General features: G+C 42.7%; 1 protein-coding gene across 8 annotated transcripts in view; it reads right to left on the bottom strand.

The window, feature by feature from the left end:
• ARHGAP26 (Rho GTPase activating protein 26) overlaps positions 1 to 25,511 on the bottom strand; it is a 469,933-nt gene that overhangs the window by 70,097 nt on the left and 374,325 nt on the right. For all 8 annotated transcript variants that reach the window (XR_003004075.1, XM_024752249.1, XM_024752250.1 and 5 more), the window contains 2 exons: positions 14,421 to 14,559; positions 1,218 to 1,371 (listed from right to left, as the gene is read on the bottom strand). Coding sequence is in view for 7 of the 8 variants with exons in the window: in XM_024752249.1 (XP_024608017.1) it covers positions 1,218 to 1,371; positions 14,421 to 14,559 (293 nt within the window). In the remaining variant the exon portion in view is untranslated. The remainder of the gene's footprint in view (positions 1 to 1,217; positions 1,372 to 14,420; positions 14,560 to 25,511) is intronic.

Raw genomic sequence — 25,511 nt, 5'->3', positions numbered from 1 at the left:
AAAAAACCACACATCATCTACCTGATAACAGGTCATTACATTTCTTGCATATCAAGGTAGGACTTAAAGCTGCCAACAATTAAAAAGAGACCTGATTTTTCTCAATGTACAATTCCATCTTACACTGTTGCTGCATTTTCTAAGTGCCTCATATCCATTTTAGAGTCATTTTTCCTTCCAAACCTTAATATCCCTTAGTCCCTTCTAAGGCAAAAATTGTTAGACCCATTTTGCAGATCTGTAACTATGTTAGCAAGATAGAATGGCGGAGCGCGATCATGCAACCACAGCAGGGAGAGGGGCAGGAAAAGGTTCTGACATCCTGGGGCCTCACCAAGAGAAACAACTGTCCTGAAGGCAATTTGTGGCTGAACCTCAAACTATTTTCACCAGAGAAAGGCAAAGTCAACTCTGTTCTTCCTGAGTCTTATACAACTGTGGCTGGAGAGTCCAGCTGTTTTGTCATGGCCTCACATTCTTTATGCAAAGGCTCTAGTGGACGAGATTTATGGGGTGGTCCGAAGAAGCAGGCTAAGTAATGTGGGATGTAACCACAAAAGAGAACTTTCTGGCCCAAGCAGAGTAGATCTAGTTTCCGTGGAGGGTGGGACAACCGGCCTCAAAACTGCCTGTCTCAGCTGTGGGTGCTCAACACCCAAGAATGACGCAACAGAGGTTCTTCTCCTTTAGAGAATTTATTTGCTCTGTGATCACGGTCATGCTAAGGTTTGAGGAGTTGAAGACTCACAGAGCACCCGGGAGCTATTTTCTCTGGAAGTGGACACAGAGATAGCACTGAACATACTCAACATAATCAGGGAGAAGGGAAACTGTGACAACACAAATGAGTGAAGCAGACTTAGCTACAAATCTACTGAGCTACTACAGTGCCCGGATGTTTGTAAAACTAAAAGAAATTGCTTTTCATGCCCAGCAGCCAGCACAGGCAATGAGCCATCACCAAAGCCATCTCAGCAGGATGGTAAATCAAACATCACCAAGGCCAAGAAGCAGTATGTTAAGAATAATGATTCCCCTTTGAGATGATGATGCTTAAAAAATCCAAAACAAACTTAGCCAAGCTTCCAAGTTGAGGGAGAAGGTTTAAATCAGGTTCATGGGACAATACTCAAAGTCAGACGGGGCCAGACAGCACATTCTGGGCAGAATGGCTGACCAAGGGCTCCCTGTGGCCAGCAGCCCGACGTCATACTTACAGTGAGTTGGGCCGGGTGGGTTTGAGCACATCCAGGTCTGGGTCACTGGAGTTCATGTTGGGCTGTAAGCTGCTGCTAGAATTAAGGACGCTGTATGCGTTTGATGAGACGACAGATTCCAAACTGGAGTCGATGAGGCTGTTTCTCTGTTCCTCTGGGGGAAGAAAAGGCCACAAACTCCATATTAATATTATTCCATAGGGAGAGTCTGCTCCTACCTATACCAAAGTTTACAGATAAAGAGATTAGATGGAGCTCTCTGGTGCCAATGAAGCTATGAAAAGGACATAGGAAAGGATAAGAATTACAAGTGGGAAAGGAAGAGCCCAAGAGTAACAGGTGACTTGAAACTTTAGAGCAAAACTCCGTCCTCCGCTTGACAGGACACATCTCCCTTGACAGATGGGACACATCTCCCTTGACAGACAGGACACATCTCCCTTGACAGGACACATCTCCCTTGACAGACAGGACACATCTCCCTTGACAGGACACATCTCCCCTTTCATATGACCAGCCTTTTCCTAAGAGTGGCCCCACCACCGCACCACGAATTGTGTCTTCTTTGGACTGGCAGATGGTCAGAACAGAGAGAGCCTTCAAAGCCCCCTTACAATCAATCATATCCTCTTGGTTTGGTGACATTCACCCTTTATTCTAAAACTCCTGCCCCCAGCATGGTCTTACTTGCCTAAGCCATGTCCTACCTTTGACCCTATAGTACCATGCCATAAAATATCTACTCTTTGGACAGCCACTTCCTTATGGCTCTGCAGTCTAAACCCCTGACCACTCCCCAGATAGACTCTTCTGGGTTGCTTCTAGCTCCACGTATTTGATGTTGAGCTTCCAGTTAATTCTTTGATCAATAGATCTGTAAGGACTACAGAGTAGTCTGCATATACAAAACTGAGTCCATGTTCCAAGCAGTCACATTAGTGCTTGGAGAATATTACCAAGTCAGAAGGGAGAAAACCTGAGTTCCCACCACTGACTGGCTGTATGGAGTCAGGGAATATTCCTTGACTCTCTGTTTCTTGGTTAATGCAGCTATAAAATGGGGAGCATGAGAAATGCCTTACACAGCTCAGGGAGCTGTCATGAGGATCAAGTGGGATCACATGCAAGAATGCGTTTTGTAAGCTTCAGAACCTTGCTCAAAGAAAAGAACTTTCTGTTTCTTCACATCTTTAAAAACTTGGAACCATGCACTGAAGAAAACATTGTGGGGATGATTTAGCCAAATGGCATGGGCACCACTGCTGCAGCAAAACATTAGAGACATACAATGTCATTTTTCCACATTCCTTACAGATACACCATATTGGAATCAACCGATGTTTTGGGCAATCAGTTTACGTATCAAGAAATGTCACGTCTGGGTTAATCCTCACTGGACCTTTCTGAAATGAGCCAGAGGTATACCATATCCCTAAGAAGAAGACTAGGCTCGCTGATATGGTAGTTTAGAGGTCAAGAAGTGAACTCAGCTCTCTTTAGGCAATAAAAGGGGTGAGGCCATGATAAAAAATACTCTTCCCTTGCACTACACATGTATGTAAAAATATAATATGCTTATGAAATGATGTTAGAGTAATCTTCACATTAGGTACACACATACAGAAACACACAAACATACATGTATACACCAATACCACCTAGTATCTTGGCAAATTCTCAAAGCCATGTTTGAAGCCCTACGGAACACTTAAAAACCCCGTGAGGCTTGTGGGAGATTCCTGAACTCTAATTAGGTTTTGAAAAAAGTAGATTATTGATTCCTGAGGTTTAGAACTATTCATATTTCAAAAGCTTGAGTTCCAAAGAGAAACAACAAAGAAAGAGAAATCAAAAGAGTTACATTGAGCCAAGATGTAGAAGGACTAACAGGGCCTGCAAATGGGTACTTGCTACCAGGAAAAAAAACAACTCTAAAATTACATAATTAGAGGATCATTGAGGGAATGGACATGCCATTTATCAGTATGAATCAGTATAAGTAAAATTTTCCTTTGCACAAAATACTCATATCAAGACTCCTGAAAAAGTGTGAGGAGCCCAAGACTACCTTCATTCCAAGGGGAGTAAAGATGACACTTCTTTGGGGCTCAGTGGAGATGTATTCTGCTTCATATGGGAGGAGAGATGAAGAGTTTTATTAACTCTGGTTTGAGGCCAAGTTCGCAGGACATAATAATCTGAATTCATAGGAAATAGAAGAGTATAACTAAAGCTCATATTTCTCTGTGATTACATTTACTTGTCCATGAGAGGGTTATAATTCTATGAATTAAAAATAATGTCATACGAAAAGAATATCAGCTTTTCTAAAATATTATCAGGACTTTTTTTTTCTGCCTTATTATGCATTAGAAAAACAGAGTATCTGAAATGAAACCTTCTTCGATTTTCATTTTTTCAATAAATATTTATTGAGCTCCTCCTGGGTACCAAACCCTGACCTCAGACAGCAGATTCTGACACTAATTCGTTGGTATCTTAATCAGATGTATACTAGAGTATTGATTAAGTTGCACATATTCACTTGTTCATATGTCTACCTTTCTCAGTAGACTATAAGCAACCTAAGGTTGGGCATGTGACAGACAACACTTTGAAATCACAATTAAAAAAAAAATTATATAAAGATGCTTTGCTTTATAAAATATTTTATCAGAATCCTAATATTCATAAAAAGATCTGATTCTAAAAAATGGACTTAGGTAAAAGTTTTAAGAACATATCTCCCGTTACAGTATTATAGACTGGGTCTCTCCACGAGCTAATGAGGAAGGCTGTAGCATGTGGAACATGATATTTGTTTTTTCTTTTTTTTTCTTGTTTACTTAAAAAAATTTTTTATATTGGGGGGCTTCCCTGGGGGCACAGTGGTGGAGAGCCCGCCTGCCGATGCGGGGGACACGGGTTCGTTTCCCAGTCCGGGAAGATCCCACACGCCGCGGAGCGGCTGGGCCCGTGAGCCATGGCCGCTGAGCCTGCGCGTCCGGAGCCTGTGCTCCGCAACCGGAGAGGCCACAACAGTGAGAGGCCCGCGTACCGCAAAAAAAAAAAATTTATATTGGGGTATAGTTGATTTACAATGTTGTGTTAGTTTCAGGTGTACAGCAAAGTGAGTCAGTTACACATATACATATATCTATTCTTTTTCAGATTCTTTTCCCATGTAGGTTATTACAGAATATTAAGTAGAGTTCCCTGTGCTATACAGTGGGCCCCTGTCGATTATCTATTTTATGTATAGTACTGTGTGTTAATCCCAAACTCCCGTAAACCCACAACAGAACGAGGATATGGGCGGATAATGAGGACTCGACTGTCCCTGGACTGGCAAAGTCAACAGAATAAAACAGATGGCTACACCCAAACTGAGCCTGAGGATTTCCAGTATTCATTTACTGGAGGACACAGAATTCTTTTTTCAAACAATAAATTCTTTTTGAGATTATATTTTGACTTATATTTAGATATCTAGGACCTGTCACATATGGTGTAACCTACAACAAAACAACAACAGAAACAAAAGATCAGGGAAAGGAGTTTTTTGTCCAAAGAGAAAATGCCAAAAAATTAATCATAATATTCCATAGTTTTGCAGACAAGATGGCCAAAGACGCAGACTCTTTACTGATATCCCTCCATGGGCCATATGATAAGGAAATCTGGAAACCTGGCACTCTCTGACTACAAGATCACTACAGTTTTCTTTGACAGGAGACCTCACGTAATGAGACTGAGAGCTTCTAAGTGGACAGATGTCTAAGCTGAAATGCTGATGATCCTTCCAGCGGGTGAGTAGGAAGGTGATTATTCCAGAGAAGGAGTGGGGAGTGAAATCAATAGCAAATCAAATGTTTAGTGGTTAAGGCAAACTATACTATGACAAATTCTACAGCATTTGCAATCCGTTAAGAAATAAAGAGAAAATGATTCACCAATGTCACTCAAAACAGGAGGACTTTTGTCAGGTGGGCAAATGAATGCTTGCTCCTGACAGAAAAACAGAATGAGAACAGGCAGCCTAAAAGATTTTCTTTTTTTTTTTTTAATTAACCAAATCATTGAAATACAGAGCTGGACTTCTCTGAGTCACTGATGATTCAAACCAGCTCTGGCATCCGCATCAGAAGGTGTAAGAAGGACCGATGGCAATTATATTGCTGAAGAAAAAAAAATTACAGGCTAGTGGGCTGAAAAAGGAAAACAACAACCAGCTACGAGTCAAACCGACAAGATCAAATGGCCAAAACAGAAAGAATGCCCCCAATGCAAGAGTCTTCTGGAACTGGTTGAAGGCAGTGAGAATGCTTGCTTTCCTCAGGCATGTTTGTCCACAAGAATCTCTCTTCATATTAGTCACAGAAAACAAGAGCCCAGAAACAAAGAAATGATAAAATAAAAGCCCAAACAATTGTAAACATGCATGGGTAACACGTTGGATGCTTTCATGAACACGTGTTCTCCAAGGAGTGACAAGCTGGATGTGGACTTGGTCCTTAAAAACACACACTACCGAAGGGCAGGGCCACGTCTGCCCTCACAGACTACATCAAGCATCCATGACGATGACCGGTGAGTCAGTGTCAGCTCATACATTCCTGGTGCCCAGGCCGTGCACAGTAGAGAGATTAGAGCTCCACAACAGTCATGACATACATAATAAACATAAATAAGGCAACACAAACCATCAGAATGTATTCTGTTAGCACACAGGAGGCAGTTTTGTGTGATTGAATTTTTCAGGTGCTTCGGGCAGGGACCACTAATGTCCTTGAAACCAAAGTACTAGTTACAGTGGGCAGAGTCTGTGTTTTTTTTGTACAAATCAGGAGCGGAAAAACATGAGTATGCAACCAAATCACTGCAACTAAAAAAAGCAACCGCAGAATAATTTTGGTGATATTGTACTTGTTCTGGGGGTTGCCATGGAAATCTGGGAGCTAAGCTCCATCACTTTCCATATTTACCAAGTGATTCCCGCTCGCTCCGATGACAAGCGTGCCACATACAAGACGCAGGGTCTCTTGATCACAGAACTCAGAGGCGAGGCCAGGAACGCACATGCCAAATCCGCCTGGCTCGGCAGGCCTGAACACGCCTGGCCCACTGAATACTCAGAGCTGGAGGGTAAATAGGAAACATAGACCTTCGACGCCACTTTGAGGGAGGTTTCTCACCATGCACAGAAGTCTGTCATCATAGAGGCTGATATCTCAGCTCTCCATGAGGTCTCAGACGAGTCGTCAGAAAGAAGATCTTTAACAGCAGCTCCTGACGCCTCACAGAGCCCAAAGGAGGGAACTCACTCTCCACATGATCAACCAGGAAGAAAAGGGAATCTCGCAAGACAGATGGAGGTTCTGCAGAGACCCAGGGCGTTACACCAAAAATATTAAAAGCAAAACGTTTTGCAAAAGCAAAACGCCCAGAGGCTTTCCCGGGCTATGGTGGAACGAGAGGTGTACTTTCTCCTGCTTGTTAAAGTTTTGCAATGAAGCCTGTAATGTATCATCTTGACAAGACAATGATAATAGCATAGCAGCTTAATGAATTTTGCAATAAAAAATGAGTGCACAGCAATTTCTGAGTTTACCATCTCTGGGAAACACCCAAGTACACAGGAAGCTTGGAATCAGACTTTCTAAAGCAATTTTTCTCCTCTGTAGCTTTTGCTGCTGATAAGGGTGGCGTGCCAAGCCCCACTAAAATCTGAGCTGGTCTGCTTTCATGCTGACCCAGCCTCAGTCCCTACGATAAAAATAATCTGAAGAAGTAGTTTGGGCAGCATATTTGAGCACATGAAAATAGGCTGGGCAATGTTTTAAAAAATAATCTTAAAATGTAGTTGGGGCAATGATGGACTAAACAGGGAGGTGATGAGTGAAAAATGTGGTCAACGTTGTTTGGACCCTAGATGCAGGACAAGATATCACAACTTCTGGCAGGTTGTCTTCAGCAAAACCACCACTGATTTTGGTCCCCTGTGGACTGACTGACATTCTCTCCCCATGGTGCCCATAATAACCCTCTGCATTGCAAAGGGAAAGAATGCCAATGAAAATGGAGTGCATGAGAGAATGGGGAAGTCACTGTGGCTGGCCCAGGACGGAAGTGATTCGCTGGGATGAGACATGGAGGTACAAGGGGAGCCTCTCCTGAAACAGCATTTCAAAAACCACGGCGTAGGAACGCACCTCTAATTAATGGCTGGACAGGGAACTGAATGGTCACAGTTAAGCAGACACTCTGCTACTCACAACGTAGCGCTCTTTCTTCCCTGAGAACTTACTTTTCAGGAGGGACAGTCTCCCTTTAGTCTATGGTTCCCCGGTATCTGAGGAAGCCTACATACAGACCGCTTACACCACTGCTCACGAGAAAGAAGAAAATGATATATTTACTTATTTTTATGCCATGACTCATTGCAAAATGGGTTTGAGATAGTAAATGAAGTGTATGATTAGAGAGTTTTGTTTTTATCACGTAAAAATTAGGCAATACATAATAAATATGCATTCCTCTCCAACCGAAAAGTACAGAATAGCATACAAATAACCTAGATGTATTTTGGTGTGTAAAAGCCCAGTTGTTTTTCTATACGTAGAAACAGACACATATTTTTTTCTTTTAACATGGTGGGATTACATAATGCCTAATGCTATAATACCTGTTTTACACAGTGATAATGCCAGAGATGAGAGGCTGGAATATGCTCTTTTTTATTTAATGATCTACCTTGAACTTTTCTCCTGCCATGAGCTTTCCACAGCATCATTTTTTAAGGGCCACATCAACTATGCGGTTCTCACTCACACATGGTAACCATACATAATTAAGATAAGAACCACATTACACCTTACAGTCTGTGTGACAACAGGAATCCCTGTGGATAAACATGTCGTCTGCCAAAACAAACAGGTGTGTCCAGAGCGCCCAGGATCTGCAGAGGCAACCTGAGAAAAGACACATGCTGCAGCTTTGATGGCTCTGAGAGAGGTATTATATAAAGCTCTGAACAGTATGGATTCCCAGTTATTCTTCAGCAAGGAAGACACACATGTTAAGTACATGAGCTGAATTCTCAACCTCTCCCTGGGCCTGTCTGGGAGAGGGTCCAGGATGAATTAACTGAACTAAAAGAATTAATCAGAGCGATAATCCCAGCTGCCAGTTAACAAGATCCATGTAAAATAAAGCCCAAGAATCCATTCCCACCCCACCAAGGCTGCACAACTCGTCCCAGGCTGCTGAAGTGCTGGCACTCCAGCATCAAATGGACTCCCTCTGGGGCCAGGGAGACTTTGCATTACCCTCACATATGGGCCTCTCCTTTGGACTCTGCAGGCTCCAGAGGGGGAATATTTTCTTAGTCAAACATAAAGTAAGACTATAGCCTGATGATAATCATCGTAATCTGAGCTAACATTTATTAGGTGCTGAGTATGTTCTAGGCCCACTGTCAAGTACTTTACATGCACTGGCTCACTTAATCACGGTAATTCCCCTCCAAGGAAGCTATTATTAGTGATTGATTTTACAGATGAACAAATGGAGGTTCAGAAATGAAAAGTAACGGACTCAGGCTTCCCTGGTGGTGCAGTGGTTGAGAGTCCGCCTGCCAATGCAGGGGATGCGGGTTCGTGCCCTGGTCTGGGAATATCCCACATGCCGCGGAGCGGCTGGGCCCGTGAGCCATGGCCGCTGAGCCTGCACGTCCGGAGCCTGTGCTCCACAGCGGGAGAGGCCACAACAGTGAGAGGCCCGCGTACCGAAAAAAAGAAAAGCTTAAAAAAAGTAATGGACTCTAGGTCTCAGAGATGGTGGGTGATAGAGATGGCATTGAAACTACAGAGCCCCTGCTTCCAACCACCATCAGCCTGCCCCAAACCCCAATAGAGAGTCTAAGAGACACTCCGCTAATGACAGAAGACAAGCAACCTTGACAATCCCTCCCTCCCTCAAGCTAGTGCTTCTCTAACTTTAGCTGGCATCAGCATCACCAGGGTGCTTTTAAAATTACAGAGGCCTGAGCTCCAGGCATGACCTGATTCAGAATGTACTGGGGAGGAGACCAGGCATCTGTACCTTTCAACAAGCTCCTTACATGATTCCAATGCACACCCAAGTCTAAAAACCACACTTCCAAGAAACATATTTTAACACCTTGGGACAGGTATACTTTGGAGAAATTTTGGGTTTGGTTCCAGACCACTGCAATAAAGCAAATGTTGCAATAAGGCAAGTCACATGAATTTTTGGGTTTCCCAGCGCATATAAAAGTTATGTTCACCCTACACTGTTGTCTATTAAGTATGTAATAGCACTATGTCTAAAACAACAATATACACACTTTAATTACAAAAAACTTTATTGCCAAAAAAAGCTAACCATCATCTGACATCGCAGTGTTGCCACAAACCTTCAATTTGTGGAAAGCGCAGTATCTGCGAAGTGCAATTAAAGAGGTATGCCTGTGTTAAGCACTAAAAATTCCGGACAAAATAAGTGATACGTGTCGCCCTGCAACCTTTTGGAAGAAATCTGAAAAAGTACAAGACCTGGGTGCTTGGTTCCCTCTAATCCTCCGGCTCTACTTTCTGCAGTCGCCTGGAAAAAGTATAGCTTTCACCTAGACATACCAGTCCAATCTCTGCTTCATGATGTATCTGCGTGCTAACTTGGAGATTAAACAGTAATCTCCTTCGCTACCATTCATCTGGCAGCACAGCTGAAAAACCTCCTTCCATCTGTTCTAAAGTGATCACAAACGAGAGTGACTGCCTTGGCCCAGCATATTAAGTGACTGTTGAATGCACACTGCTTGCTGCAGAGCTGGGGTGACATGGGGGGGGTGTCATCGTGTGGCTGCTGCTTGCCACCACACGTATTGAGGAACCCATTCAATATGGTTCAACTGCCTCCGTGGCAACGCTGGACTCTGGGACAGATGGTTTTTATTGCTTCCTTAACTCAGTCTAGCAAGGTTTTCACTTCGGCAGCTCAAGAAGTGACAACATGGCATGGGGAAGGGGCATGACTTGGGTACAAATCCCTTCTCTGCCGTTCGCCAGCTGTGTGACTGCTTAACCCTTCGAGCCCTGGTTTACTTGCTTGTAAAATGTGGATGATGAGAACCTACCTCATGGGGTGATTACCAATTATAAGGATGAGATGAGATAACACTGGGAAAAGGAAAAAGTCATCTGGAGAAGACTCCACTACCACTCTCAGATTAAAGTGGACGAGTCTTACAGAGGTGCCTGGGCACACAAATGGTCTACCCACACAGAACGAAAAACTCCTTCTGGGAAATAAAACACACATCAGTGAGCATCAACTAACATGCCAGATACTTCCATGACAATCTGAGGCCAGAGTGTTGGCGCAGATGCACTTCTAAGAGATAAGAATGGGCTCCAACTTCTGCACAGGGCAGGGGCACTGCAGCGAGGTGAAGGGGAAACGTGTGCTGGTGGGAAGCACCCAAGGGAACTACTCTGGGAGTTTTGGGCTCATCAAGCATGTCAACTAGGGGCTGAAGAGAGGGCTGACCCATGGATCACAGAACAAATATTAAACTGCAAGTATGCCAATGAGGAGGAAAAACGTAACTGAACTCAAAAGGGAGTAGGCACACAGACATAATAGGAAATGAGGTTCTGAGAGTATCATATGAAGTCTGAAGGTAGAAGAGAGGTACATGGAGATATTGTGTAGGTGTATGTGTTTGTGTGTGTGTGTGTGTGTGTTCTCACAGGTGCGATCCCTGTAACAAGATATCTACTCTGTGGCAAGAATCTGAAGAAAGGTAAGGTCGTGTGAAACCTGGAGAGGTGTCACAACGAACCCAGAGTGCACAACGTGAAATCGACAGATGAATGGCGAGTGTCCACAGTGATATAAACAGCTAATGGACAACATCTGAACCCAGTTCCAGTTGAGCAGACAAAGGAATCTTGAGTTTGTGTGTTTAGGTTAAGAAGAAGGATCTGAGCCAGCCAGAAATTTAGAGCAAGCTCTGTGGACTCCAAACTGTGGTACGTATCCCACAGGTGGACACACAACAATTCTAAGGTCAAATGTGGATGAACATTTTTTAGCTGAACAGTGTCATATTTATTTTAATGTATATTAGAGAGTAATACAGTAAGACAATAAAATTCACGTCGTAGAAATTTTACTGAGTAGGATGAGGCCGTGTAAAGAAGTGAGCTGCTTTCAAATTGATTTATATAAATATATTAAACAAACAACAGTGCAAAAGTTATGTGGTTGTAGCCCAAAGAGTGAATGAAGGCCTATGTAAATGATTCAACTTTGGGAAGTACTGAGCTAGGTATGGAAAGAGGCCTTAATCTGAAAAACATCACTGTATGGAAATATAGCATTTCCCCCCCCCCCACAAATTACCTGCAGTCTTCCCCAGCATTTTAACTCCAAAGAGTAAACTCAGTGAAGTGCTTTGATAGTCTTCTATCTTTGTCCATAGACCAAAGGGGAGGGTTTGTGTGTGAAAACAGTACACTGTGACCTGCTCATCTAACGGTGGCGAGTGGCTGCACCTCAACCTAGGAGGGGCGAGAGCTGGCAGAACCTTCCAGCTCCTGCTCCTATGGTGCCTTTCCAGGCCAGCCTGGACATTACTCTAATTTCCCAGGAAAACAAGGGTTTCTAAAATCAACTCTAAAAGTATATGTATACACGCACCCCTATGTGCTTTTCAATGAAAATGTTTCTGCAGAGAAAGGGAGGAAAGTTGAGCACCCCACAAATATCTGCGCATATGGAGATTCCAGCCCCATTTCCAGGGAGCGTCTCCTCGTGTTCAGAGGGAAGATGTAGTGCTTCACTGTCTTCCCGTCTCCCATCCTCCTGTCCCCTGTGTACAGACAGGGACGGCTTGATCTGCAGCTCAGGCACGTCTGCTTTCACACATCCTTAACTTTCACCTGCTGCCTCGTGTGATAAAATTAATCTTGGGCAAGGATCTAATTGATTTTCTCCTAATCGCCATCTTCTTTCTTACATGCTCCCAGAATATGCTTTAAGACCTGAACGAGAGCTGCCTCTGTTTCCATCTAACCATAAACTCGGCACTATTTCAAGTCTTAGAGGAATTTACCAATATCGTCTGATCTGTCCTGGTCTGCACTGTACATTGCTTAGTACAAAACCTTAGGTGACTGTGGCTGTCGTGGAAACATGAGAAGCATCTCACCCCACAGCTCGATGCTGTGTTTGTGGCAGATGTGGGTGAGGCCAGGCCTGTTCCAAGTGTTCTTTGTTACAGACCACAGCAAGAACGACCCCAACCAGATACTTAAGGGGAACACAGGCTATGGTTCGATGGGAAGCCAATCCTAGTACGGGTCAAAGCCCTAAAACTGTGCATTATCTGCTGACCTAGAAATTCTTCCAGGAATTGATCATAAGGAAATAATCATGAATATGAACAGATTTAGCTATGAGGATGATTATAGTGGCTCTACTCATAAAAGCAGCATATCTGAAACAACCTCACTGGTTGCACCAACGTGCAGCCATATTATGGGATATGACGACCTCTTTAAAAGCAGTGATCCTCCGAGGGTGGGGAAGATTTGTGTTCAGGAGTAATGATAAGGAAGGCCATTACTTCTGAACGACAAAGGGATAAAAAACATTTTCTGTAACAAAGATAGAGATGCCAATCCAGATACGGAGTCTCTTTTCTCTTCAAAGCAAAGTGGGTCATTTTTCTGATTTGCGCCTTTACTGTAACTCATAGAGAATATTATATATATAATATATATACAATAAATATATTTATATAAATATATAAAAATAAACATATAACTACATAAAAATATAATAAGTATATAATAATAATAGCACCGCCACACCTCCCAGCATTTACTGAGAACCATTTGAAGTGCTTTATTCCTCACAACAAGCCTATAAGGAAACTGTTATCCCTGTTTTCCAGAAGAGGAGACTGAGGCCATGCAATGGCAGATAACTGGCCCACGTCACACAGCCAGAGAGCAGCCAAGGAGGACTCTCACCCAGGCCCCTGGTGCCCATAAGTGCTTTCAACCACCGCCTTCTCCTGGCTCTCTGAATGCACACACCTGAGAGCAGTTATCCTGCCGACTTACCATTACCTATTCACTTGTCTACTTCCTTTACTCAAATGTGAGCTCCTTACAGGCGAGGTCACGTTTTTATACTCCTTGGTGTCTGCGTGTGATTAAACAGGAACTAAAAATAGTAGCAGCAGCTCTCAATCGATGGCCCTTGCCACGTCTAGGCCTGTGCCAGCTGCCTAGCTGCGTAAGTTCATCGAATCCACACCATTTCCCTGTGAGGTAGGCCCTATCATCCCTACTTTACAGACAAGTAAACTGAGGCTGAGAGAAGGTAGGAGGCTTGCCTGAATGCTGTCGCCAGCACAGGGACCCAGGGCTGCCTGCCTTCGGGCACAGCTGGGACCCTCGACTCCCACCCTCCACCACTGGACTTCCTCATTACAAAGGCTGAAACCAGACTGGAAATTTGAGGGCCCAGTAACCCAACTGCTGCAAAGAACTCAGAAATCCAGAGGTGAAAACAAGATTCGATACAGTTGTGGTGAGAACACTCCGCTACTTGGAACAAGGAGGGCAATGCTCTCCTATTAATCCGTGAATTAATTCCACACATTTACTAAGCATCCACTGTGTGTCAGGCCCAGGAGAGGTGGAGGGGAAGGACGAGCAAGCCAAACAAGGTCCCTGTGCAGAGAGAGCCCCATTTCAGTGGGGCGTGTGACTTGCACAAATAAGCACTGAGTTACAACCCGAGAAAAGGAAGGGAAACTGGTTCTAGGGGAGCCGCTAACAAAAGATGGGCCGAATAAGCGACGCCTGAGCCTAGATCTGATGGTGCAGCTGGAGGAAAAGGGGCTCAGCTGTCTGCCCACAAGGGACTGGGAAAGAGGATCCTGGGCAGCGTGGCCCTCCCTTTCATCCTCAGCACCCCTGCTTCCTGTCCTGTCGAGGTTACTCAGCCACGGAACCCGGGAGGGTACAATGGCCGATACAGTGTCCTCAAAGACACAAAAGGCAGCAACGCACACAGAGAGGCTGGAGGTGAGCACCCCGGGCAGCTGGAAGGAGGCCTGGATGTCCCTCGGGGACCACGTTGGCCCTGAGTAGTGGCACTCACGTTTCTCTGTTGACTGCACGGTGTGGAAGAGCGTCAGGGGCCTCTCGCTGCAGGATGGGGGCTTGGAGTCACTGCTCTTCTTCCGAGACAGGTGCAGCTGGGCATTGGTGAGGGGCGCGTCAGGCACGGTGTTAAATATCTGCAAAATAGTTTCATAAAAAGGTTACACGCTACTGTGAACTGGGGAGACAGCACAGGTCCAGACAAGTACGACCAAAAAGCTTGATGGAGTCTAAGAATCAGCAAGAAAAAGACTGAAAACGACCACCAGAATTTGCTCAGGACTCTATTTTAAACATCTCTAGGAATTGGCATGAAATATCCTCCTTTGGAAGCGCATCCCAAGGTTCGGGAACCATTCACTTCCACTTCTCACCCTTTCTGCTATCATTTCCACAGATCTGCTTTTTGTTGTTCTCTCTCTGGAGCCAATGGAAAGCTGTTGTGCTAAATGTAAGCCATTGTCTGCGAAGAGGGCTTAAAGTTTTTTGACCACTTTGTCCAGAACGGATGAACTAAAACTACTTTACTTTTCCTCATTGGTTCTGTTTCCCAGTTCTTAACAACTGCTTCACAACTTTCTGAGGCTGTGAAACATGCATTTAAATAACATCCCCCCAAAGAAGCCCAGAACAGGGCAGCATCTTCTAGTCCTCAACCATCCCCAGATGGAGCATCTAGTTCAGCAGCTTTGTGTTATCTTTGACGCTGAGCATTCTTTTTCTTATTTAAAAAAGGGAAAAAAGGTTGTTTCCCCCAAATCTTGATGATAGAAGTAACATACATACTACAAACAGTTTGGAAAATGTAGAAAAGCGTCAAGAAGAAAACAGAAAAATTCTCCCAATTCCACTATTTAGAGGTAACCACTGTTAGCATTTGAGTTTTATTTTCATATGAGGTTTTTTCTTTTAAGCTTTCATTGCAAAAAAAAAGTCTATGGTAAAAACTGAGAAGAAAATTACATAAAAATCATGACAATGCTCATCTTTTTTCCTACAGATCCAGTACGACAGAATTATTATAATAGCTACCACTTACATGGCACTGGCACTTACCATGATTACACTCACTGCCATGCAAGGTCGGCTCCCTAGGGACCAGTCACTGCATGTATTTTCCATGTAGCTCACTCAGTTCTGAGTGACCTTGAACTTCAAGTACTGTCCTCACCATTTATAATGAAGGACTGAGGCAAAGAGGTTAAGCTGCCACAATTATAGATACACTTACAGATGATAACATAGAAACCTATGTCCCTAGATTTTCTCAATTCCTTTTAAGATGCATATAATAACAACAACACTAATTCATTCAATCTAGAAAGTTCTTTTCAGCATCTCCTTTATACCAGGCACTCTGCGTACAACAGTGCTTGAGGCCAGCACGTCTCCTGTGGTTAGAGAATTTGCATCTAGTAGCTGTGATTTACTGAGTATCTACCACATCAAGTGCTTTGTATGAGTTATCTCATTTAATGTTAAAGCACACTTCTCCATAATTGGAATTCTATTCTTTATACAGTTTTGTGTCCTATACGTTTTCTCTAACACTATATTGTAACATTTCCCCCTTCATGAAGAAAATCTTCACACCTGATTCTTCCTGGTTGTATAACACACTCACTGTGTTAAGATATCAATATTCATTGATCCACTCATTATCATCTCTTACTCTGGAGCTGGCCTCCTTCTGGATTTTCTCTTTCCCAACAATCACGAGTAATGAGAGCACAGTGGTGGTACCTCCACTCCCCTCACCTATAGGTGGCCCTAGACACATCAGAGTCTTTCTCATGGCTTTCTCTCCTTTGTGCGTGCATTTAAAAGCAGAACTCAGAAGCTGAAATATAGGAAGCAAAGTCATAAGAATGATAAGAATTTCAGCCAAAACAGCTGCTCTCCATGAGTTGGCAGGTCCTTGGGCTCCAATGATGCCAGCCAGCTGGTTCAGTCAGTCTTGCTCCCAAACACAGCTGTCTGAAAACAGCATTATCATATTTTCCCTAGGGGACTGAATTTTCAACAAAATAAACTGAATCACTACATAGCTGAGTTCAACTGGGGAGAGGATGTAAGGAGAGAAGGGGACCTAAAACAAAAACAACAAAAACCTCCTGGCTGGGCTTCCCAGGTGGTGTAGTGGTTGAGAGCCCGCCTGCCGATGCAGGGGACACGGGTTCGTGCCCCGGTCCAGGAGGATCCCACATGCCACGGAGCAGCTGGGCCCGTGAGCCATGGCCGCTGAGCCTGCACGTCCGGAGCCTGTGCTCCACAACGGGAGAGGCCATAACAGTGAGAGGCCCGCATACAACAAAAAAAACAAAAAAAAACTTTTGGCTTCCAGAGGAGTTGGAACCCCTAAAAATAAGTACCAGTGTTACACATGTCACCAGGCTCCTTCTGAGCATCTTCAAGGGAAGAAAAGAGAAATTATGGTTGTTGAGCTCAAGGACCACTAAGCTTCTCAGAAGTTCTCTCCCCCTTTGTTCTGTCCTCCAACAATGCTGAGCCAGGGCTGCTCCTAAGTGACACCCCGTGCACCATTACCACTGGCACTTGCTCTTATATAGGAGTGTTTGCCCCTGCCAGCCACTGTGCAAGGTACTTTACATGACTTATCTCTAAGTCAAAGGTACTAAGCAGGATGATCATTCCGCAAGGAGAGATTTCCTAATGCCACATGGCTTAGCAGGAGAGGGGCTGGGATGGGACCTTAGGGCTGTAGTTTCTAACATCTCCACTCCCCACCTCTGCAGCAGTCCTCAGCATTCAGCTCATCTTCTCCAGCTCATCTACACTACAGAAGCCAGTGCCCAAACCCGCAAGTACAGATTTCAACAAATAATGATATCCCTTAGCACCCTTCTGCCTCTGGCCTTAAGTACAGCATGTTCGGCAATCTGAGCTAAAAAACATCTGAAAATGAATTCAGACACACTGATAGGTCCCCACCTCCTTATGTCTGGCCTCCAAATTTTCTCTTTTCCTTTTTTTTTTCTTTTTCGTTTCTTTTCTCTTATTTTTTAAAATACTTTTTATTGGAGTATAGTTTCTTTACAATGTTGTGTCAGTTTGTCTCTTTTCCTAAAGAGCTACTGAGAATGAGATCCTCACTCAACCACAATGTGAAGAAAGATAATGCATATGCATTTTCATTTCAACTGTCCCCAGAAATGTGAGCATTTCTTCTTTCCTAAAAACTGTAGTAGATGCTGGAGAAACAAAGAAGAGTGAGTCGTTGAGGAAGGACCATGGATTTAGACAGATGCGTGGAAAATTGCTTTCAAAACAGTGTTTATACACGGGCAAACGGGAGGAGACACGGGAACACATGAGAATTACATTCTGCTCATTGGCTGTTTGCTCTAAAAGGAAAGCTACTGGAGCATACTAGGATCAGTTCTAGGAGATGGAGATTTTCACCATGGGCCAGAGCTATAGTCCTGAAGGCCAGCTCTCTGGGTCTCAGTGTGAGCCAGGCCCAGGCTTCTGAAGAACTCCGAAGGGCTATTCTTGAGATCAAATGCACTAATGTGCAAGTGGGGCCTGCTGCGAAATGTGGAGTGCCAGACACGGGACTGTCACCACTATTATTACACATGGTTTTCCCAGGCACAAGGGCACCTCTACAAATCAGACCAAGTCAGAACAGAAGACACAGACTTTCACTAAGGAGTCTGGGCAATCATTCCCCAAGTTACTTTTGTTCCTTTAACTCTGAAACCTGAATACATGCAAGTTGTTAAAAGGCTGCTCACTGCCTGGCCACCTTCTCAGCCAGGCCAAAAGATGTGTCTGTGAAAGAAGCTTGAGTTGAATTCTGATGAGAATCCAAATGCTTCACAGTTTTGCTGGTTGTTCCAATCCTATTTTGTTTGGAAGGGTTGACTTCAAGAGAATCCCATGAAGTTTCCTTCATTCTGTTGAGAAGAATCACTGTACAAACGCCTCTGCTGAACGATGGAAGCATGAGCTCATGTAATCTCTGAGCAATGGATTTATGGAGCTCTACCATGTGTCTGGAATAATCTCATTTCACAGAGGCTTTCCAACTTAACACAAAAGGGGGGGATTTATTCTGTGCCCCAAGTGCCCCATTAATTCTGTTCAAACTTACAAACGAATTCTGACTTAGTCAGGAATGGCTTAGAAATAAAAGTTACAAGGAAGGCTGTAAGCCTTCTGGAAGCTACCGGGGAGTAAGATTGTAAAATAAAATAAAAATATGATTCTGGGGCTTCCCTGGTGGCGCAGTGGTTGAGAGTCCGCCTGCCGATGCAGGGAACAGGGGTTCGTGCCCCGGTCCGGGAAGATCCCACATGCCACGGAGCGGCTGGGCCTGTGAGCCATGGCCGCTGAGCCTGCACGTCCGGAGCCTGTGCTCCGCAACGGGAGAGGTCACAGCAGTGAGAGGCCCACGTACCGCAAAAAAAAAAAAAAAAAAAAAAAAGATTCTGGATAACGCTCCCAAGTATCCCCAATTTCAAGCTTCCTATAAGTGGAATTAGCAGACCTGTAAATACCAAGCTGCTGTTTCTTCTTAAGCTGTGTGGCAGAGTGGTCAGGGGTGACTTGGCCTCTGCCGTCACATAGAACTGGGCTGAGTCCTGATCCAGCTGCTCAGTGGGCAGGACCTACAGCTACACTGACTTCACTGTCAGAGACATTGGCATCACTGCCATGTCATGTGGAATCTAAAAAAAAAGGTACAAATGGACTTATTTATAAAACAGAAACAGAGTCACAGATGTAGAAAACAAGCCTATGGTTACCAAGGGGGAAAGGGAGAGAAGGATAAATTGGGAGATTGGGACTGACATAGACACACTACTATATATAAAATAGATAACTAATAAGAACCTACCTTATAGCACAGGGAACTCTGCTCAATACTCTGTAATGACCTATATGGGAAAAGAATCTAATATATGTATAACTGATTCACTTTGCTGTACAGCAGAAACTAACACAACATTGTAAATCAACTATACTCCAATAAAAATTAATTAAAAAATAAACCTAAACACCATCCAAAAAAAGTATATATATATATATATATATATATATATATAGGAAAGGAATTTACAGTCATCATGTGGGTATAAAGCAAATAGGTGTTGGAGCTATACAGACTTGGGTTCAACTCGGGCAAGAGCCTTAACCCCTCTGAGACTGTTTCCCTTGTGTAAATGGGGATCTAACACCTGTCTTGCAGGGATACTGAAAAGCTAATGCATAATAAATGCTGAGCACAGAACCTGACAGAGTGGGCTGGAGGTAGTGGTGGTATAAGTGACAATAAAAATATCCAAAGTTTATTGAGTGTTTATCATGCTGTTATTTACATGGATTATCTCAGGATTTTACTCTACTATTATTTTTGTCATCTTGTAGGTGAGGAAACTGATACTCATTGAGACTAGCAGATTTGTTCAAGGTCACATAAATGAGTACAGCTGGACTGGGACTTAAGACAGCTTAGCTAGACTGTCTGGGTCTTAACCACCTGTGGCCTTTATACGTGTCAGTAATTTGAGAGACAGAGGACAAAATGCAAAGATCATAAGTTCTGGAGTCTGATGGATCTGATTTTAGTCACGCACTAGCTCTGTGACTTTGAGCAAGTTATATAACTCTGACCTTTAGCTGTCACATCTGTAAAAACTCCCGGGACTGAGGCGAGGACTGAAGCACCTAACACTGTTTGACACTCAGTGTTCAAAAGACATGATTGCATTAATAAAAAAGCATAAGAAGGGAAATAACTGGAGACTCAACAATGAATTATCTGCAGTCAGGACATGAAGATTTAATTTATAAGTGCAAATTTAATTACTGCTCTTTGTATAACATCGATCTCAACTGCTTACAACATTAGAATTTGCTGTTCTTTTCCCGTTGCATTGTCTACAAAATTCAAATTTCACTGGCCCCCCTCGGGCCCATCTTGACATTGGAGACCATTGACACTTGTGGAATTTATTCTTAGCCATGTCACATATACATTTTTATACCTTTTCCAATCCCATCTGTAACATGCTCCTGCAATTTACAAGGATTAGAAGCCTTCCCGTAACGTGTGTGGTATACTCTTTATTACGTGCTGTGATTTTTATGGGAGGAAAATTAGGTCATGATGAAGAGTTCCTGGTCTGTAACTGCAAAGTAGCTCTGAGACAATAAATCAATGACAGAGGCCTAGGATTACAAGGCAAAAGAGAAAGGCTTCTATAAGAGAAGAGACTAAGCATCTTCCTAAAACTTAAATGTATCAGGGTTTCAAGTAACAAAAAATAATAACAAGTTATGGGCTTGGTTAGTCTGAGGAGTATCTGCTTTGGAGGTGGAGGATCAGGCCTACGGAGCATGGCTCACACACTGCCCACTCTTTCTATCCACAGGCTGTAGAACAGGACTGCTCAGGGCACGAGAAGCCATAAACCCAGCACTTTTCTGCTGGAAAGCCAGGCAAGTCTTAGCAGGGCTCATTTAATATACCAGTCTTAGCAGGGCTCATTTAATATACCAGTTAAGAAGCCAAATTCAGAGGCTACAGACACAGAGAGTTTTTTTTTTTTCAGGAGAGTTGGAAGTCCGATGTCCTGTTGATATCATCAGCATTTTGGCCCAGGAACAATTCAGAAAGTAGTTTGAGTAGTTTTATTAAAAGTCCCTCAAAAGGAAACAATTCCATTTAGTAACTGGCAGTATATATAGTCAACCTGAGTAATCCATGGGATGCTGTGATTTTCCTTATCTCCAGAAAGATTCTATTTCCTGTTTTCTTTGCTGACAGAGAGGAATGGATTAAAACATAACAAAACTCCACCCTTATCTGAGAACCATTAAAGGAGCTCAAACAATGATTGGTTTACCTGGGGCTTTATTGGCTGGGGGTGGGGGTGCTGCAGAATATAGATGTTCAGATCCACAACCTAACGAACTGTTTGCATGGCACTTGACACAGCAAGTAGTAGAAAAGCCTGTGACAGAAGCATTGCAGCTGAGCATATAAGTAAATCTAGCTTATTTCTAAACCTAACATGGACAGGACCAAAAAGAATATACTCTGAAACCAATGTAAGGAAAGGTAACAACAACAATAAATCAACGAACAGATGAAAAAAGCCATGGTCGTGAGGCACAAGAGTAAAGTGTGCAGGCATTCTTCTTCATCATCATTATCATCACCATCACCATCACCATCAATTTTGCATATCAACAGCCGATTGAAATAACAAGGAAATGAAATACAACTGCCCAACACTTTGTCAGTTGCCAGAAACTGTTCAAATCAATTGCATTCTATTAATTGATGCACATTTTGTGTACAAACCCCAACACTGATACAATGGATTCCAAAGCCACCAACATCTTGGTCAAAGCAGATCAAGGCAGTTTGGTGGGCCCAAATCAACTCAAATCAAGACAACCTTGAAAGACACTACGATTTTAACAGGAACGCAAGTTTGCTTAGGACTTGCTGCTTACACTAGCTGTTAAGCAAGGACATCCATGGTTGCTCGCTCTTCTCCTTGGCATATAAGATTAAAAGTTAACATGTATTAAAAAGGGGACAAAAAAAAGGGGGGGCACTGATCTTTCGGCATTTGTAAGAATTAACAACTCAAAGATCACCACTCCTACCTCTTCCAAAGCCTACTGATGGACTGGAAAAAGAATCATGATAACTTATTTTGTAAAACATCAATAGCCATTAAAAGGAGCAATACTGATAAAAGCACATGGTGCATGGGCACATGTGCACACCCATGTCCTGCTTCATGTGCAGAAACCCTTTTGAATGCCACAGCCAAAAGAAACATTGTGGACTGTTCAAAACAATCCTACTATTACATGTTGGAACTTAACAGGAAGATGTTAAGACATACACACAATCTGAGATTTCATTTTTAACCAAATCTATGAAAAGGCGGCAGTTTGATTCTTGACAGGATTGTTTTTCCTAGACATTTAAATTTTTCAAAGTCATTGGCAAGCTAACCTTTAAAAAGAGAAGTATAAGGAAAACCTTGTAAGAAATTGCAGAATTTCTGAGCTTTTCGGTATCTTGAACAATGACAGCGTTCAGTATTTTGAAATCTTAACTAGATGCATATAAATACTGATAACTTCCACTATAACCCCAAGTATTGGGCTAATTGATGTTTTAAGGCTCACGGTGACAAGGTGTGAGCTGGGTAAAGATTCTGTGCATATAGAAATGGTAACTTAAAATAATTATTACCCTAAAGCAAACAGAGAAAGAGCCAAAGTCTCTGCCCTCTGAACTTTTAACTCTGAAATCTGACTACAGATAAAAAGAGCCAGACCCTCAAGTCTGTTCTTTAGCTTTCAGAGAATCCAAGTCGAGTCCAGGGTATGGAGCTGTTGATGGGAAATGATGCCATGAGCTACTATTTCCCTTTAGGAAGTCTGGCAAAAAGACCCAAATAAAAGCCATTAGGATCCTACTCTACCCTGTAATAAGTAAAGGCTGTAGGTCAAAGGTTACAGTCTCTGGGCAAGACTTTTAAAATATATAGCCACAAGTTTACTACAGTGTGGTAAACTCTATAGTTTTGTTTTTATTTAGTGAGTGATTCTGATATCAGCAACCAGAGTACAACCTGGTTCACCTTCCAGGGACGTCCTTCTCAAGTGCTGATACAATCATTTTCCCTCTACTTGGAATCCCCTGAGAGCTCCCATTTTTCAGAAGTAAATGCCAACCTTTTCCCATAGCTTTCAAGACCCTTGACAGAGAGGCTCAATCCAATCTCTGGCATCATCTCTGACCACTTGCTAACATAACCCAAAGTTCTTTCACAACCATTTCGTTTTAATACACACGAGCTGATTGATGTTGATTAACTGATTACTGTTCCTCTGGAAGGCTGTCCCCCCATCTCCATTCTTGCTCTGCCTAGAAATTGTCTATTTATCTGTCAGAGCCAGGTACAAGCAGAATTAAATTATTTCTCCTCAGTGGTACCACACACTTTATTCATCTTACTGGATGTCACTTAACACACTATATTATGGTTAGTTATATCCTGAGAAAACAGGAGGGCCTTGGAAAACATGGTCCTGTCTCATTTATCTTAGGTCAAGAGTAGGTGCTCAATAAATGCAGTCATTAGAGATTAACAAGAATAGATTTAATAGCTTGGGTTATGAAAGGAGTCCTAAGTTCAACTCTAGTTCTTCTCCTAACAAGCTGTTTTTTCAACTCTCTGGACTTTAGGTTCAAAATTTATAAAATAGAGCTAAAAATACCGACCTTACAGTGTTGCTGTGAAAAATAAATGGTATGATGAATATAAGGCTGCTTAGCACAATGCCTTGGGGACAATAAGCTGTAAGTAAAAGTTAACTATTACTATCATTATTTTTAGTACTGCTAGACTATGTACATTAAAAAGACCCATTACCTTCAACTGAGTAAAGAAATCAGTCTGTATTACCAACATGGAAAAAGAAGAATTATCAGGAGCCCCCATGCATAATCCATATCTTCTGGCTTTTTCCTCTCTGCCTTCACTTACGTTGGGATATATATTTTGTACAAATTGGTCCAAACATTGCTCCCCTCCCCAGGGCTGTGCAGAAGGTGAAGGACCAAGTTTCTGAAGCATCACAACAGGGTAAGTATGTGGTTAGCGTACTTAATCTGACCAAATTGAATGTCTTTGAGAAACACATCACTAAGGCTCCAACGAACGAGAAACAGGTGGGATCTCTGTGACAAGAGATAATCAGCAGGGGATGTTTCTAGTCAAACAGGTGCTCCCTTTTTTCTTCTTTTTGTAAACAAGCTTGTCTCCTTTTTTTGAATTTTCTTTTATTTATTTTCTTATACAACAGGTTCTCATTAGTCATCAGTTTTATACACATCAGTATATACATGTCAATCCCAATTGCCCAATTCATCACACCACCACCCCCCACCCCCTACACCGCTGCTTCCCCCCTTGGTGTCCATAGGTTTGTTCTCTACATCTGTGTCTCAATTTCTGCCCTGCAAACCGCTGCAGCTGTACCATTTTTCTAGGTTCGACATATATGCATTAATATACGATATTTGTTTTTCTCTTTCTGAATTACTTCACTCTGCATGACAGTCTCTAGATGCATCCACGTCTCTATAAATGATCCAACTTCGTTCATTTTTATGGCTGAGTAATATTCCATTGTATATATGTACCACATCTTCTTTATCCATTCATCTGTCGATAGGCATTTAGGTTGCTTCTATGACCTGGCTATTGTAAATACTGCTTCAATGAACACTGGGGTGCATGTGTCTTTTTCAATTATGGTTTTCTCTGGGTATATGCCCAGTAGTGGGATTGCTGGGTCATATGGTAATTCTATTTTTAGTTCTTTAAGGAACCTCCATACTGTTCTCCATAGTGGCTGTATCAATTTACATTCCCACCAACAGTGGAAGAGGGTTCCCTTTTCTCCACACCCTCTCCAGCATTTGTTCTTTGTAGATTTGCTAATGATGCCCATTCTAATTGGTGTGAGGTGATACCTCATCGTAGTTTTGATTTGCATTTCTCTAATAATTAGTGATGTTGAGCAGCTTTTCATGTGCTTCTTGGCCAACTGTATGTCTTCTGTGGAGAAATGTCTATTTAGGTCTTCTGCCCATTTTAGGATTGGGTTGTTTGTTTTTTTAATAGTGAGCAGCATGAGCTGTTTATATATTGGTGAGATTAATCTTTTGTCCATTGATTCGTTTACAAGTATTTTCTCCCATTCGGAAGGTTGTCTTTTCGTCTTGTTTATGGTTTCCTTTGCTGTGCAAAAGCTTTGAAGTTTCATTAGGTCCCATTTGTTTATTTTTGTTTTTATTTCCATTACTCTAGGAGGTGAATCAAAAAATATCTTGCTGTGATTTATATCAAAGAGTGCTCTTCCTATGTTTTCCTCTAAGAGTTTTATAGTGTCTGGTCTTACATTTAGGTCTCTAATCCATTTTGAGTTTATTTTTGTGTATGGTGTTAGGGAGTGTTCTACTTTCATTCTTTTACACGTAGCTGTCCACTTTTCCCAGCAGCACTTAATAAAGAGACTGTTT

Source organism: Neophocaena asiaeorientalis, unplaced genomic scaffold (assembly GCF_003031525.2).
Source record: "Neophocaena asiaeorientalis asiaeorientalis breed wild unplaced genomic scaffold, Neophocaena_asiaeorientalis_V1.1 scaffold204, whole genome shotgun sequence".
In the NCBI taxonomy this organism is placed as follows: domain Eukaryota; kingdom Metazoa; phylum Chordata; class Mammalia; order Artiodactyla; family Phocoenidae; genus Neophocaena; species Neophocaena asiaeorientalis.
The sequence above is the reverse complement of the archived record's forward strand: the minus strand, read 5'-3'. Positions and strand labels throughout refer to the sequence as shown.